We start from the raw sequence: 14454 nt of genomic DNA on the forward strand, positions 1-14454 counted from the left end.
CATGCAGAAACAAAAACACAGAGCGCACGTACATGAACATCAGCATTTGCTCTTTGTGAGCTTTACTGGGAGATGCAAAATGAGCATAACCGCTTGACTTTCAGAGTAGCTTGGATGATGGAAAAGCATGTTCAGTGCTTTCTTATAAAGTATATGCTTCTCAAAATGACTCACAATGTGACAGGCACATGCACACACGCAAACCACAAGACTTGACCATCGCATTGAAGTACTGAGGTTTTGGGCCTTGGTCCAAGACTTCTCATAGGAACACAGGAAATGACATTTCCTACGTTTTGCAGGACACACAGTGAGAGAGAAAGAGAGAGACAGACAGACAAGCAGAGAGAGAGAGTGAGAGAGTGCTGGGAGAGAGAGAGTGGGAGTTTCTAAGTGGGAACAGAGCATTTACTGTTTCATATTACACAGAAAAGAGGAGAAAGAGGAGAAGAGTTAATGGTGGGTAAGGGCTCTGGTGGGTCGCGCAGTCAGTCTCTGTTTTGAATGTAGCTGCTTGTGTGAGTTCTGTGCAGTTTTCTGGGTTTATGGATTCGCTGACTGTGGAAAATGTACTTCTCTATAGTGGTCCTTGTCCTGACTAAGGCTCTGGTCACAGGTAAGTTGACCTTGTTTACAGCAATAATACAGCAGTAAGAAAATGAGCGAGCAGGAAAGAAATAAAGGAGTAACGTGATCTATTATCTAACATATGTTTAAACAATAGATGTTGCCTTTATTATAGGACTTTCATAAGAAGACATAAGGAAATAAAATACCTTCTAACAGTAACTGAATATATGTAAACAATAAAAATTATTACTTCAAAGTTCTTTTGCAAACTTGGTAAAAGTGTAATTGTTTAAAACCAACAGTAGAGTTAAGGAAGTCCGTTCTCTGTAATCAGAAAAAACCTCCATAGGTTTCCAAGTGGGCATTGCAACATTTCCCACCCTGTGATCTTTTGGTATTAAGTTGGTTTAAGTCTCTGTTGCTGCTTTTGTTGTCACATTAAATAGTGGAGGACAGACCCTGAGGGAGATTCCCCAACTAACACAAAAAAGCAGCAATGCAGCATGGGAGCCCAGATGGTCCCTGTTATCTTGTCGTGTTTTTGTCTTTTAGCCTGTTTCGTGGTGGGAGGGGGACCATACGGATGATGAATGTTTCCCACCTGTAGATTCTCTTTGCCTGTCTGATCACACATATTGTGTCCAGACTCCATGTCTTTGCTAGACAGACTTGACCCAGCTGGCAGCATAAAAAGACCAGTACCTGCAAATTGGGGCACACAAAGGCCGATTTACTTGAATTCTTAGTTCTCTTTCGTTTTCTTGCTTTTACAGACTGAATTCCCATCTAATGATGGAATGACATATGTAAGTAGAACCAGTGATAGTGCGAGCTGTAACACCATAAATCCTTGCAGCCACTGTGGGTGTGCATATAAACATACTTTGTCTAAATGCTACAATTATGTTTTATTGGCAGGAAATCAAACATCTTGCAAAAATGAACTCAGACTTTTTCCATGTGGGGCACATTACAAAACCTTGTTAATTACTAATTTAAAAAGCAGGGAGGAGTCACACAAGCTACCAGATCATAGAGCGTGCTCATGTTTAAATAATGTGTTTCATGGTTGGTTTGCTTTTATTCTGTCCTAAAAAAATATGTGCATTACAAACTTGCAAAAAGCGCATACAGTATGTCCAAACAAAGACCATAGATTCAATATAGTTTGATATGTAAAGACAAAAAAAAAACAAAAAAAACAAAATGTACATGACCTTAACTTTTTGTGTCTTTTGTCAATAGAGGTATGTCATGCCCTGAATGTGACAGTGATCCCTGGGCCTGTTGTCATGGTAACAGAGAAAGACAACCTGACGCTGTCCTGCCTGGTATCTCAGAGGAAGAGGAGCAGCAGTGTCCTCATCCTGCGCTGGTTCTTCTCTCCTCTGGCTGCTCCCACTCTCACGCCTCCTCCTCCTCCTCCCTCTGCTCCGTCCCCCTCTCCTCCTGCCGTCGAGCCCTCGCAGTTTCTGATTGTGAAGATGGGCATAAAGAAAATGAAGCTGTACGGGAACTACACCCGCCTTTTCCCCCAGCCAAAGTTTCGTCTTTATGAGGAAACAGAGGGAGAGGTGTACCGGTTGCGGATTCTCAGTGTGACGGGGATGGACCAGGGTTTCTACACTTGTAGGGTGCAGGAGATCCGCAAACACAGAAACACATGGAGAGCATCGTCCAATGGTACCAGCACCACACAGCTGACAGGTAATCAGATGTGTATGTTTATACACTGGGCTCCCCATGTCATATTTGTCTGTGGGAAGGATCAGGGGCACATTTTGTCTGACAGTGAGGTGAAAGATGAGATATGGAAGGCCTGGGACTTGGCTTTGGTCAGTTTTCAGCTGTTTTTTTCTTCTTCTTTTTTTTAAGAATAAAACATGTTATCCAGGCTGTTACAGCTGTTGAGCTCCTTTGTCAGAAAGTATCCTCCCTGTTTTAGTGTCCATGAGCAAGATGTTGAAACCCTACATCAACAGGGCAGTGGATCTGCGCTTAGCAGATTTGGGAGTCAGATTGCAGTTTTAAGCCATTTGTTAGATCTAATGCAATGAAGTTTATCAACATCTTTTTTAAATTTAATCCTCACTTGGTGCACGTGATTAAAAACAAATCTCTCATCGCCATCTGACATCATTGCTTCTTTGTTAAATACTTTTTGCGCAACAAGAGAAAGTGAGACACTGAGGAAAAAAGGGGATTTCTGGTTTTACGAAACTAAAAACATTTTCTCTGGAATACCTCTTTCCAAGGAATTCCCTTACAGCCACACATATTCAGCTTAGGCACGCTGTCCGTGTTATCTGGCAGTGGAAATAATAACTGAATTAAAGAAAAGCAACAGTTTTTATTAGAGTACAAAGGGCAAACAGAGATGTGTAGCATGTATTCACCGACTCTCTCTTGGCTATTTGCTTAAGTAGTGCCTGTGTGTGTTTGAGTGTGACCCCAATCTTCTGGCATTTCCATCTCAAAACAATGAGCTCACACAGCCAAACCACACTCAACAATATCGCTCTCTGTGTATGAGTGTGAGGAGTAAAAGGTCGAGTGTTGCTGAGCTGGCTATGTTCGAAAACTCTGAAATACATGACGTCAGCATTCTGGGTTTACTTTTATGCAAGCCTCAGGAGAAAATTCAGTGAAACTTATTAAGACCGTGCCAGGAATCTGGGAGAAATCAACAATAAACAATCTTAACAAATCTGGCTGAGAACTAATTTAAATCACATGCAGTGATAAATGTACACTGAATTATTGAGGCACACTGGATAAAGGGGTGCAATAGAGATCCAAAATGCTGCTACCAGGCAATGGGTGTGGCTACACCTGACACAGCTGTAAAGTTTACCTTTCACTACCTTTATGCCAGAAAAGCGAAGAGCAATTTGACAGAACCATCTGACAACGCCCTGCCCTAAATTCAGGGCAATGTCCCACTAAGGAAGCCACGCAACCTCAGGCATCTCCGACATGCATTGACCACAAAACCAGGAACACAAGAGCTGACATTATAAGGGCAAACAAAGAGAAAACTAAGTTATAACTGTAATGCAGGGAACCCCTCAGTCTGTAGGAAAGGCTACACCCCACTGAGATCATTGGATGGCTTTTAGTCAAAAGATTTTGCACAGAGGGGAGATTCTCATCTCTAAATTGGGACTTCAGAGTATATGAACCTAATGGTCGAGTGCTTGCTGCTGCTTTTCTAAACTGGTCAACTGAGCAGACAGTCTGCACTGTTAAATTAACTTTTATAAGCCACTGCTGTCTGGCTTCAGGTTTCTAACCCCTCATGGTACAGAGGATGGCTTACTTTTCTGTGCTGTGTCTTCACCGCTGGACTGGGGTGAAAGCACATGAGCATGAATCTGTACCTGATGGTTTTCAGCTTTGCATGAAAACCTGTGCAGTATATTTTTTGCATGAACTTGGCTCGGTTGGACGTGCATCTGGATGCATATGTAGAGTGTATACTGTACTGGCTGCCTAACAGACAACCTGTTAACCTCAAGCTGTGTGCACTGATCAGATGTGGGATTTAGCATGTGGTTAACCACATTGTGAAGATAGGATATGTGGTCTACTTGTATTAACTGTTAACTGCTCACATTGTCAAGAAATGCCTTTTAAATGTACACAGCTACCTCGTCAAATGAGTAAGACTAGGGCTAAGACTACAATGTGTCCACTTGGCAAGTATTTTGCTCAGGCCATCAAGAGTTTTCCTGTTGTGGAATAGAAGGGAGGGACAAAATACCAGGAATGTCAGGCGATCTAATCCAATCCAATAAAACATCAAAGACTGGCCTTAAATAATTACCGTACATTTGAATTAACACTTTCATCACACATTTTCATGAAAAAACACTCTCCGAGCACTTTATTAGGAACAATCCATTCCATTGAAAGGTGTTTCTAATATTTTGTCCACCACATTAACATACATGAAGGGGGCAAAATATTGGGAACACTTTTAAATATAATGCACTCCACTACACCACCCACTATGACCTCAAAAATAAAAAGTAGAATTATCACCTTTCTGACAATGTCAACAAAAACTGAAAATGTATAAGCATCATAAATGTAGAGATCATGGCAGACCTGTTATATTAGATTGAATTAGATTTCACATTTGTTCCTAATAAAGTGCTCACTGAGTGTATTTTATTATTTTTTTAAACATATAAAAGCATTGTATTATATTGTAATATTGTCCTACTAATTTATCCATTCAATGTATGATTAAATTTGTTTTTTACAGAGCACCAGAAGTCCTGAAAGATGATATTTCTTTACCTTGTGCCCGCAAAATAACTTGTTTACACAAGATAATAACTTGTGCGAATCAATTCAATCTTTTGGTATCTTTTTCGGTGGCTCTTTAGTTTTTAGTACACATATTTTAGAAGAAAAAAAGCCAAACACCAGCAGCAGAATCTTGAAAAACACATCACTTGTGTTCTTGTGATGTTATAAGTGTATCTTCTCCTGCCTTTACTGCCTGTAAATTTGATCACATGATACATGTGATACAGTTTTTCACTTTCAGTCACAACACAAAAGCTACTGTGTTGCTCCCTGACATTAATTAACATGATATTCAGGCCACATTTGACAATTCCGCAGGCAGTTCAGTGGTCTGTAAACAGGCTTGAAGTCAATTAGAGTTAATATCTTATCATTTCTTATTAATATGTTTATCAACCTGTGTTTAAAAGACATATTAAAAACTCATTATGGGGAGCAGAGACTAAGTAATTTATATAGCCTCTGTTCACTCTCCTCAACCTCTTGCTAAATACCCCTGACCTATTTGCAACTAATCATTCATTGGCGCATACTGACAACAACTTCCTTATTCTCTTTTTCCACACTGAGAAGTACACAAAAAGAAAATTAAACATTAAACAATTGTGAAGCGACCAACAAAAGGAAGCAGAGATGCAGCGCAATGGGGAACCCCCAAACACTGTCCAAGAACAGCAGTACAGCCAGGCCCCTGTGTGGGTGTGGGTGTGTGCATGTGTATGTATGTATGTGTGTGTGTGTGTGTGTGTGTGTGTGTGTGTGTGTGTGTGTGTGTGTGTGTGTGTGTGTGCATGGTAGCTTTGGCTAATCCTGCAGCAGACTCTCCCTTCATGACAGCGGTTTTGATATTTCTGGAAACCACTAAAGCTGTCTGCTGTACTGGGTCACTGCCCTCAGACAACAGCCGTTTACAAAGATACTCAGTCTGGGCACAGTTTTCTGTCGTCCACATTCTGTTTTTGCTGACTTTTTGTAACAATTGTTTCTCCAGTGCACTTTACCCTTGAGAGCAGTAGCAGTGAAGGACTGTGGCGTTTATTTGCAGGTACTGTGTTTGTCTTCAGCTAATTCTGTTTCATTTTACAATATAAATGTCTTACTTTAGTAATACTGATATCTTTTTTCTGAGGTTTTATCTGTCTCTGTTTTCTAGACGTGTATGTGTGTGCCGTGCTGATCTGCTCACTGGGCCTGCTGTCCATCTTCCTGTTCACGCTGGTTCTCACCTGCCAGTACTTTTACAGGAGACACAGACTCAAAGGTCTAACCATTCCTTATTAAACCTTCACATAATTCAACATGAAACAATAGTGGCTTTGCTATAATTTAACTTTTTTTTGCACTTTTTGCTCCACAGCCAATTATCTTCTGGTCAGGTGTCCAGAAAGCAGGTACAGTATGTCTTCACCGATAAAGAGTATGATTGTCGTGGTAGAGACTGTCTATTAAAGTTAATTCTGTTTGCTCCATGCAGCTCAGGAGAGACTGTAACCAGCTCCAGCAGTTCATCAAGTTCTTCCCCAAGAGCAAAAAGGAAAGACACCAGACAGAAAACTGACAGAAAAGTCACAGTAAAAGCACCTGAAGTACCAGAGGAGCCACCTCCACACATACCAGCCAAAGGTAAAGCAACAATTTGAGGGGGGGGTGTGACGTCTTGGGTATCTTATATTCTTTTACAGGTCAATATGTCTATGCAGTGAGCCAAAATGGCCTGTATTCTTTGAACTACAGTACTAAGATCAGATATGTTCACAGTCTAGTCTTTTGGGATACAGTGGTTCAGTGGTTAGTAATGTGCCCTCACAGCATGGGGGAACCTGGTTCACTTTCCAGTCCTGGTCTTTGTGTGTGGAGTTTGAGTTTCCTCCAAATATTCCAAACATACTGGAGGCATTAGAGTCACAGGGGGAAGAGAGGGGCTCCAGCCTCCTGTGACGCTAAGAAAATGAATAAGTGGGTAAGGAAAACAACAGTAAATGAAGGTATCCAGCAAGGACAAAAGCAGAAAATGATAACCCCAGTATAATTCAGTTTCCATGACGAAAACTGCATAGCTTGGGAGACACAGGGAGACCGACAGAAAACAGAGTGAAACTTTATACTGTATTTGGGTAAAATCCTGCTGAGTGTATTGTCTGAGGTAAAATCAACACTGACGCTGAAAATGACAGAATAAAGCTTGTATTTCTGTAATAAACAATACCTTGAAAACCACATAGTGCATACACAAGCAGTACATATTTGTAATTTCATTCCTCATGGCTGTTTTGAGTCAATTAAGGTTGTCTCTGTTTTTCAGTGCCGGTTCCTGCAAAGAGACCTCAGAAGCCCAGAAGGTTAAAGACTCAGCCAAGGAGATCTGCCACTGTAAGTCTCCTCATCTTCACCCATCACACAGGCTCAATTATTCTATTTCCTGTGTCCCCTACTTCCATTGTATAATTTATTAAACATACGCATTTAATAGATTTCTTAAAACAAATGTATTAACATTTTGAAATAATGTTTTTTTCAAGCATGGAGTTGTTATTGAGATACATGCAAGGGGGAATTTGTCTCATGACTGCATGATTGTCTACAGGAGTTTATTGCCGTCTCTTCATTCAGTTATGAGCTTGATAATTCTATTTAGCTTTATTGCTTCTCAAACACAATTACTTATTTAGAGTGCTTCATTGGTTTTATATCTACAATAAAAGTGTCAAACAAGTATACAGAGAACAAAACTACTCAAACTAAGGATCATCAGTATTTGTACTGATGCTGCTCTTGTGATTTTGAAGATGTGCGCATTTGCTTTGCACGAACATACTGATTAGATTAGTGCAACTTGGAGGATCTGAAGATGTTGGATAGGACTCCTATTGTACCAAATGTTTTTTGACTTAACTGAATGTTCCGAGAGGTCGTACAAACACATACTTTCTGCTTCTGAACAGCACTAAAGAGATGTTTTCCATCGGAATTGAAAGAATACCACTGTTTGCTGAAAACAGATTAGTTTTCTGGGGGAAATGCTGGCATATCTCTGCTTACTATGTATATGCAGTACTCCTTTGCCTTATCTCTGATCTAAAGTCCTTCAAGTTTCTCTCATCATAATCCTCCTTTTTTCCAGCCTCGAGTATCACGAGTATCACAAGAGGATAGTCTGACATATGCAGAGCTGGAGCTCTTCAGACCGAGGCCAGAGCCCCCAGCCTCCTCCAGCCCTGACCCCACACCCTCCAACTCAGATACTGTGTATGCTCAGATCCTCTTCCAGGAGAAACAGCTGTAAACACAGCAGCTCTGGACACATGGATGTCATGGGACCTCCTGGTGAGGGTAGAAATTCAGTTCTCCTAACTGAATTGAGTGGCATCCAAAGGACTATATTTATGAACTATCAATATGGCATTTAGCATTTGATTTTTGGCTGTAAGTACACTACAATTGTTGGTAAATGGGATGAGGGTTTTGTGTTTCCTCAGAGTGGTTCCATTTCAGCACAGCGGTTTTTGGGTCTTATGATTCTGTTGTTTTGTTTGTTGGCATCGCCGGCCTGTGCGCCAGATGTTTAATGCTCTAACTGTTAACTATTCTGTATAAACTCAGGAGACTGTGTGGAAAGAAATCGTTGTCCAGGCTCTTTTACTGCAGTGTCATGAGGCACTGTAACACTGTGTAACACTCGGCTTTTTAAATGCATTTATAATTACACTACTACTAATACACCAAATTAATAAATATATGCCTGGGTATGACATTCAAAGAGTACAGTCTTTGCTTCCCATGAATGTTGTTTATAAAATACGTTTAAATTGGTTTCGATTCTGTGAAAATTTTCTGGTATTACAAACAGCTGCAGTTCATCCAGTGTCTTACATACACAGCAGTATATATCACAAATCACATTACCACAGGCCTACTGAGAACGTACTGATTTAACAATGTTACAGATTGAGAAATGAAAAATTAACAAGTTCTGTAACTTATTAAAGCAATAGCTCAACAATTTGGGAAATATGCTTACTCGCTCTCTGAGAGTTAGATGAAAAGATTGATACACTTCACAAATATCTGTTTGGTAAATTTGAGTCTACAGCCAGGCAGCAGGTTAGCAGGTTAGCTTAGCATAGCATAAAGGCTGTAAACCGGTGGAAACAGCTAGCTGTCCGAAGGCAACAAAATCCTTCTACCAGCATCTCTAAAGCTCACTAATTCATAATTAATTATATCTAGTTAAACTGAAGGATAGAAATTACAAGTTGCAAAAACTTCAAAAAGTTACTGTTCCCAGCAAAGAAATATTTCAGCAAATAACCATCCATAAAATCGCAACTTATTTTAATACTCAAGAGCTTTAGAGGTGCTGGTTGGCAGACTTTGTTTGAGTCAGGCTAGCTGTTTCCCTCCCGTTTCAGGTCTTTAGCCTAAGCTAAGCTAACTGGCTGCTGGTTGTAGCTTCATATTTACCAGACAAACTCTCGGCAAGAGAGCAAATAAGCCAATGTCCCAAAATATAACTATGGATATAAATGTAACTGCAAAAGCAGATATTTGCCAAAACATGAGAAGGGTCTAATGTAGGCTAGTCTTGATATTGATTTTCTACCAAGAGGTAAAAAAAAAAAAAAAAAAAAAAAAAGGAACAGAAAGAGCACAGGGAGTCTTCTGCTTCTGATTTGGAAGTCGTACCAAAATGGCAGAGGCATAAACAGCAAATAGGAATTCTGGAAGCAGCAGGCATTATGCTCAAGTACCCCAGAAAGGTGAAGGGTGTGGGCCATTTTGTGAAGGTCAGTGTGTGAAAAATGGGATGAAGATAGAGACACATCCACACCCTTTCTCTCTGTGAGTGGGAGAGAACGAGAGAGAGAGACCATCATCCCCCACAGTTCAGACTCACTGACTAGGATGAACCCGCTAATGACTACATTTATTCAAATTAGACTAATTGTAATCATGGTTAATAATTAGCTTTACAGTGCATTATAATTGGGTTAGGCTACAAGATGGTTCTGCCTAGGTGCAATAATTTATTTGATTTAATTATTCTGAAGAACCCAATGGTTTGACATTTCATATCATAAAACCAGCGGTGTAGAGAGAATGGAGATGGCCGTTGTCTTTAGAGAAGGTCATTGCTCGCTCTCTGGGAAAATTATGAGGACTATTTTCCACTCTATTAAGCTACTCCACTTAGCACAATTAGCCACACACACAAAGGTTAAAGACACAGACCTCTTCCTTTATGATAGAGAGGAGTGGTGCATGTGCATGAGAGAGGAAGCCAGGCACAGAAAGAGACCGAGTCTCCACAATCTTGACAATGTATCCTTATTTAAAATGGTAAATGGTTGTTTATAGGGATATCAGTGCGAGGATGAGTGTCAGTATTGTACTTTTCCATAGAAAGATCAAAATCAATGTTTAGAAAGGGTTAAGTTTCATACCGTCTCTCTTACAAAATAGGTCAGATTCACCCAGGAGTGTGTTGTGGAGGCCCAGCAGTGATTATTGTGATCATGTTAAGGTTTAGCTGATGAGGAGATTGGTGAGGCTAAAAAGGCATGCCTGTCCTCGATCAACCATAAACACACACCCAAAAAGGATACACTCGACAAGACCCAAACACATTTTTACATCATCCACAACACACACTTTGACATGATCACAATAAACTTGTGGAGGATAATGGTGCGAGAAGATCAAAAAGCTGCCAAATACTCATAAATGCCACATTACAAAGCATATTGAAAACACATTGTGAAAAACAAAGTAAGCCCAGTAAACTATTCGTAACTAACTAAACATCCTGAATTGCTCATACCACAAACATTTACAAAAGCAAAACAATACAACCCTTGTAGCATAAAATGCTGACATGTGTGCATGCCACAGTTTTTATTTCGTGAGAAAAGCATCTGCTCGAGCCCTGCAATACTATTAAAAAGCGTGTTTGTCAGGGAACGCTGGCGGAACATGCGTGCTGTTATTCATCATAACACACAATACCTCGTTTTCATCACGAAGCTCCCATCACTTTTCTCATCGAAATTCTCCAACATGTTTTGACAATTCTAGACAGTGTCCCTCGAGTTTTGCCTTTATAAAATAAAATAAAGTAAAATTCAATAAAATCCTAGCCAGCCCAGATTTCAGTCGTAATGGAAACAGTTTGATATTTTACACCGAGAGTCACAGGACAAGAGAGGATTTAGACAAATAGTCACCAATAACTATAAAGTTTTATTCAAATTTGTTGAAATTCAGTATTTACACAGAAAAAATACAGAATTAAATATTTATGTAAAGGAGGTAAAATATTCACTATTGTCTGAGACTTGAATGAGACAAATATTGTTACATTGTTCTCCCTGAATGCACACACAAGAAAAGTGAAATACAGCGTCTCTCGATGCTCAGATGGTGTCAGACCTGAGTCACTGATGGATTTCACTGCCTGCAGAGGTCTGTGTCAGACTTCCTCTGAGAGGATAAAGGTAGAAGGTAGAAGCCCGGAGGCATGAAAGAGCTCAAACCCTGCCACCTCTCACTCACAGGTCCAGGTGAAAACTCTGCCCCAGGAATCACCTGCCAACAGAGTAGCATGGCTCCTACACAGAAGAGATTAATGTAAATCAATGAAGTAATATTGTAAAGTATGCAATAACACACATTAAATGCAGTACATGTAAGTCAAGGTTTAGTTTAAATGCAGTTAATTCATGATCTGTACAGTATTATGGATGAAATACTGTAGTTTGGAGTGATTAAACATGAACTAAATACCACCTCTGTTAGCTGTGTTTGTGCCTGTTATTTACTGTACCTGGATATGGCCAGTGTTGTGATAGCCGGATTTTTTTTGTAGCGGCGTTGCGACGCAGCCTGACTTCTGTTCAGCTCTTGACACAACACCAGATGTCTCTCCCAGCCTTTAACCTGGCACGAGCTGCTCGCTGTGGATACATCATGAGAATACCTCAATCTCCATTTATTACATAATCACAGGCCAGGTGTCCACCCTGTCTATAACCCTGACCCAGTGGTCCCAGTAAAAAAATTAAAATGTGCACTAACGCTTTGTTTATCTGCGGTCAGTAGGCTGTTAAAGGGAGAAAAATCCCTTGAATATAAATGCCTCAGTGTTACGTAAAGACTTGTCTCAATGTAATTTGCCAAGCATAATACTCCTATGAGGTGACGCGAGGCTGTAACCAACGTATGCCAAATTGGATCTGGGTATTATTGCTTTCTAAATTATACACGCACACACACGTCAGCAGAATTACTCATCAGTGTTTACTGCCTCTATGTTTAATAACTTTATAACAACATAATTCCTGCTAGCCCTAATGCTAGTGAGGGATGGGGTAAGCATTACAAGTGCTCATCTGGAAACAACGCTGTCTAGCTCTGAGATGAGCGGTTAAAAATAATCATCTCACACTTAAAGATTGATCTAATTAGATAGAGGCGGGTTTCTTTTTGAAACACAGAATAAAGGAAGCATTTCTTTCAGCTTTCTTGCAGCTTTCTTTTCAGTCAAGTCTTACAGTTGTGCTGTTGTCAGCCACCCCCATCATCTTTGCCGTTATAAATACATCCATATCCTATCCTGTTGCCAGCAGCATTACCGTCTCTCTCTGTCTGCGCTGTTCGGTCTTGCCCTGGGGACACAGGCTCTTCTGGAGGGCCAGGTAATTGTGTTCTGGTGTACTCTGTCCTCCATATCTGTATGAGAGACACATAACGAGTAGCAAAATCAGACATAATTCAACATAATAACAAACACATGCATACGCACCGGCACATGCACACACACACACCCCATAACTCAAGGTAATAATAAAGTAATAATACCATTTATGTGTGTGTGTTGTGCGTGTAGCATGGACACCCACCACCAAGTGAAGCCCAATTTAGAGTTTGCGGCTTTGATTGCAGAGAGGCAGCATATGTTTATATTAATCCTAAGCAAAAACAGTCACGCACCACACACACAACCCATATGCTGTTACTAATACCTCAATGGACATCCAAGTTGCTACCTGCAAGGCTAATGCCAAAGTAATGACTGCCATATTTGAATACTGTACAGTATACTGTATAATACAAAGAAAAACCTCTCCTGCTGACCTATTAGTCCTACAAAGAGCTGCCAGAGAGGGCTTTTAAAGACAGACATTCTTTCTCTCTCTTTCTCTCATCACACACACACACACAAAACAACCCAACTCACCCGTATGATGCCATCTGCACAGCCAGTGACAACGACGTTCCTGGCATCCCACTCCTGCCTCTGTGTGAAGCTGACACACAGGATGTCTGCCTGAGGCCCGCAGGAAGTGTCAGTGCAGGCCAACAGCTGACCCTTCATCGTCCACAGGTAGAGCAGAGCCCCTGCACATGACGCGATCTCACCCTTGGACAGAGTAATATGGTGTTGACGCCCGTGTGCGCACCAATATACACAGAGATGCACAAAAAAAGCAATAAAAAGGCACACAAAGAGGATATGCATGCTGTCAACAATGAGAAGCCTCCCTTCCTCAAGCTGTGAGGTGAGTGGAGGGGAACAACACGGCAGCACTGAGCCAAAGACTACAACGAACAGAAGAAAGAGAGGATAGAAAGAGGTTTTTTTAAGGAGAAGTTGAATACGCAGAGAAAGACGTTATAAATAGTAGGACTTACTGTGAGCTCATTTACAGCCAGTGCAGAGATGCTAGTTGTGTGTCCTACTAGCTGGGTGACGTAGCTTAGCTCCTCCAGATCCCACAGGATACAGGTGAGGTCGTGGGAGCCACTCACTATCATGCTGTGGACCTCAGACACAGCCAAGCATGTCACTGCACCTGTGTGACCGTATAATGGCTATGAAGGAAAAACAGAGTTAGTATAAGTGTCTGTGTACCTATCAGTCTGACACAAGTTATTACATTGTGATAATCTCTGTTGCAGCCAGACTTACCTGTCTAAGTTTCATGTGGATGAGTTTGTCCTTGTTGACTGCTACGTCCCACACACACACCACAGTGCTGGTTCCTGCAGTGACGATGGTCATGGGGTTGGGACAGGCGGCGCACAACGTCTCCCCCCAGTCACACAAACTCTCACACACCGCAAAAGTCTAGAGATGGAAATACATACAAAGACCATCATGACACTGTGATAGGGTGTGTATGATGGAGTGACTTGTGTTTTGTCCTTTTGTGGAAACATGACTATCACCCCCATCAGGCATTCTTCACATATAAAACCCAGATTAAGGCTAGTTATAGCACAGCTAAATGTGTTAGCTTTACTTCAAGAGTAACTAAAAAACTCTTTTTCTCATGAAACTTTTAGACAGTTCTCATGGAAATATAAGTTTGAATAGCACCAATTTGCAACATGATGAGCACTAATGATCTTTCCGCAGTTGTCAAGAAATCCTGATAGTAGTTAAAACATTCTATTTTAAAGTGTTAAATTATTGCAATATCCACTTTATACCTCTACCCTATTTTAGAATTTTTTTTACACAAAGTAACCAGCAGGATTTTATACAGGGAGAGTTTCATGTAAACCCCA

The 14454-nt window shown here is 40.7% G+C and overlaps 2 protein-coding genes across 6 annotated transcripts in view; one reads left to right on the plus strand and one right to left on the minus strand.

The window, feature by feature from the left end:
- The first annotated feature begins 192 nt into the window (after window positions 1-192).
- vstm4a (V-set and transmembrane domain containing 4a) lies at window positions 193-9557 on the plus strand. The gene is made up of 8 exons (XM_044372648.1): window positions 193-616; window positions 1816-2277; window positions 5879-5932; window positions 6041-6148; window positions 6245-6278; window positions 6362-6510; window positions 7190-7257; window positions 8009-9557. Exons 1-8 carry the CDS (start codon window positions 568-570, stop codon window positions 8168-8170), a joined length of 1086 nt encoding a protein of 361 aa, XP_044228583.1. The 5' UTR covers window positions 193-567; the 3' UTR covers window positions 8171-9557.
- A 1549-nt stretch (window positions 9558-11106) lies between these two features.
- Window positions 11107-14454, minus strand: part of wdfy4 (WDFY family member 4) — a 39998-nt gene continuing 36650 nt past the window's right edge. For all 5 annotated transcript variants that reach the window (XM_044372643.1, XM_044372644.1, XM_044372647.1 and 2 more), the window contains 6 exons: window positions 13853-14011; window positions 13576-13755; window positions 13121-13303; window positions 12516-12612; window positions 11708-11837; window positions 11107-11492 (listed from right to left, as the gene is read on the minus strand). In XM_044372643.1, the coding sequence (XP_044228578.1) occupies window positions 11429-11492; window positions 11708-11837; window positions 12516-12612; window positions 13121-13303; window positions 13576-13755; window positions 13853-14011 (813 nt within the window). In that variant the 3' untranslated portion in view covers window positions 11107-11428. The remainder of the gene's footprint in view (window positions 11493-11707; window positions 11838-12515; window positions 12613-13120; window positions 13304-13575; window positions 13756-13852; window positions 14012-14454) is intronic.

Source organism: Thunnus albacares, chromosome 14, assembly GCF_914725855.1.
Source record: "Thunnus albacares chromosome 14, fThuAlb1.1, whole genome shotgun sequence".
Lineage (NCBI taxonomy): Eukaryota > Metazoa > Chordata > Actinopteri > Scombriformes > Scombridae > Thunnus > Thunnus albacares.